This window comes from Arachis duranensis, chromosome 3 (assembly GCF_000817695.3).
Source record: "Arachis duranensis cultivar V14167 chromosome 3, aradu.V14167.gnm2.J7QH, whole genome shotgun sequence".
Lineage (NCBI taxonomy): Eukaryota > Viridiplantae > Streptophyta > Magnoliopsida > Fabales > Fabaceae > Arachis > Arachis duranensis.
The window spans coordinates 2,249,080-2,251,062 of NC_029774.3; the positions used below are offsets into that span (position 1 = coordinate 2,249,080).

Here is a 1,983-nt window from a genome sequence, read left to right on the forward strand (position 1 = left end):
AATAAGTAAAAAAATTAATTTATTATAGATATAAATTTTATTTAAAAATATATTTTATGTTGGTTAATAAATTATTGTATATAAATTAAGATTTAAATTTTCGATACTCAGATGGAAACGAAGTTGGTTAATTAAAGTTGAGTTGTATATCTGGAAATTCAAAATATTGGATGTTGTATTGCGTGTGTGCAGTCATCATCTCATTATTATTATGCATGTCAATTTAGTCAAAACGAAATCTCCATTTTAATTGTCGTATGACTTTCTTCAGATCAATTAAGATATAACTGCAACAATTTGCCTTGAACGAGAAAGGAATAATTACAAGATTCCTCTAAAAAGTTTAATTCTAGAGAAGAATAAAATACTTCAACATTATGTTATATGTCTCCTAAACTATGCTGAATTTAATATTAAGATAACCAATAATAATAATATTTAAATAAAAATATTGTTTTCACAAAAGGAAATTTTATTTCTAAACAGTAGAAACATAAAAACATATATAATGCATGGTGAATATAGTACACAAATAGATCTAGAGTAATCTAGAGCGACGATAGCATAAAACTATCTTATATATTTATTATATATAAAATTATTTATTTATTTTAACAATAATTAAAAAATACAAAATAATAAAGCAAAATACATTAAAAAAAGTTATGCCTCTCTATGACTATAACTTTAAAATATTTATTTATCGAAGAAATATAAGGAGTTAAATGAAATATCTGTACAATGTGTATAATGAGATTTATTAGGGATGTTTGAGCCAGTAAAATATCAGATATTTATTATCCCTAGTATTCAAATGGTTATTCTAGATAATATAGACGTATTGTATTTGAAAAATTAGTAGTATTTTATTTTTGATGTTCATTTTTTAACTCATATTAGACCAAATAAATAACCCATTATACACATTGTACAAATACTCCATTGGCTTCCTAGGGAGATTCTTATTTATCACAAATTAATAATACTGTCCTGCTTTTGTAGAAATGGAATAGGATTGAGTCTTGCAAGTGGGATGCAAATAAGATCATGGGCTCTAGGAGCAGTTAATCCTGGCCGTTCATCCATATCGATAGGTATTCCATGATCCAACAACTTCTCTTTGGAATCAAGCATGTTCCAATCAAAGCATTGAACAAGAGCTCCAATAATGGCAGGCAACTCCCTCATGGCCAAGGGCATGCCGGGGCAACCTCGCCGTCCGGTACCAAAGGGCAACAGCTCGAAGTGTTGCCCTTTGATATCTAAGGCATTCCCTTGGCCTTCAAGAAATCTCTCGGGCCTAAATTCTAGTGGGCTGTCCCATATTGTTGGGTCTCGGCCCATGGCCCAAATATTAATGCATAATATTGAGCCCTTTGGGATGTTGTAACCGCTAATTACAGAGTCATTGATTCCCTTTCTCATAAGAAGAGGTATTGGAGGATGAAGCCTTAGTGTTTCTTTTATGATGGCATGGATGTATGGAAGGTTTGAAGTGTCATTTTCACACACCAATCTTTGGTTCCTAGAGATTCTATCTACCTCTTCTTGTGCCTTCTTCAATACCCTTGGGTTGTTGAATAATTCAGCTATTGACCATTCTACTGAGATTGCAGTTGTATCCGTGGCTGCTGTGAAACAATCCTGAAATATTATATAATAATGCCAATCATTTGAAATTTTTTAATGGTGAAAATTCAATGTAGTCGATTTCGTGTGAAGTTGATAATTGATAGTCATTAGATAATTTGATTGATTTGACTAAATTTTCATCTAACGACTAACGGCTTTCAGCTATCAACTTCACATGAAGTCGACTGCACATGAATTTTTATATTTTTAAAATTTAATTTTAATACATTATCAGTATAAAATAATTTTGCACGAGTATTTAATTATTTAAAGTCATGTGAACAAAAAATATCTTTTATATTAACCATATGATAGTCATTAAAAAAATTAATGTAATTAAATAATATATTA

At 29.7% G+C, this 1,983-nt stretch overlaps 1 protein-coding gene across 1 annotated transcript in view; it reads right to left on the reverse strand.

Moving 5' to 3' along the window:
• Window positions 1–921: 921 nt before the first annotated feature.
• LOC107477091 (cytochrome P450 93B16-like) overlaps window positions 922–1,983 on the reverse strand; it is a 2,278-nt gene continuing 1,216 nt past the window's right edge. The window contains exon 2 of the mRNA XM_016097055.3: window positions 922–1,644. Coding sequence (XP_015952541.2) covers window positions 970–1,644 — 675 coding nt within the window. The 3' untranslated portion in view covers window positions 922–969. The remainder of the gene's footprint in view (window positions 1,645–1,983) is intronic.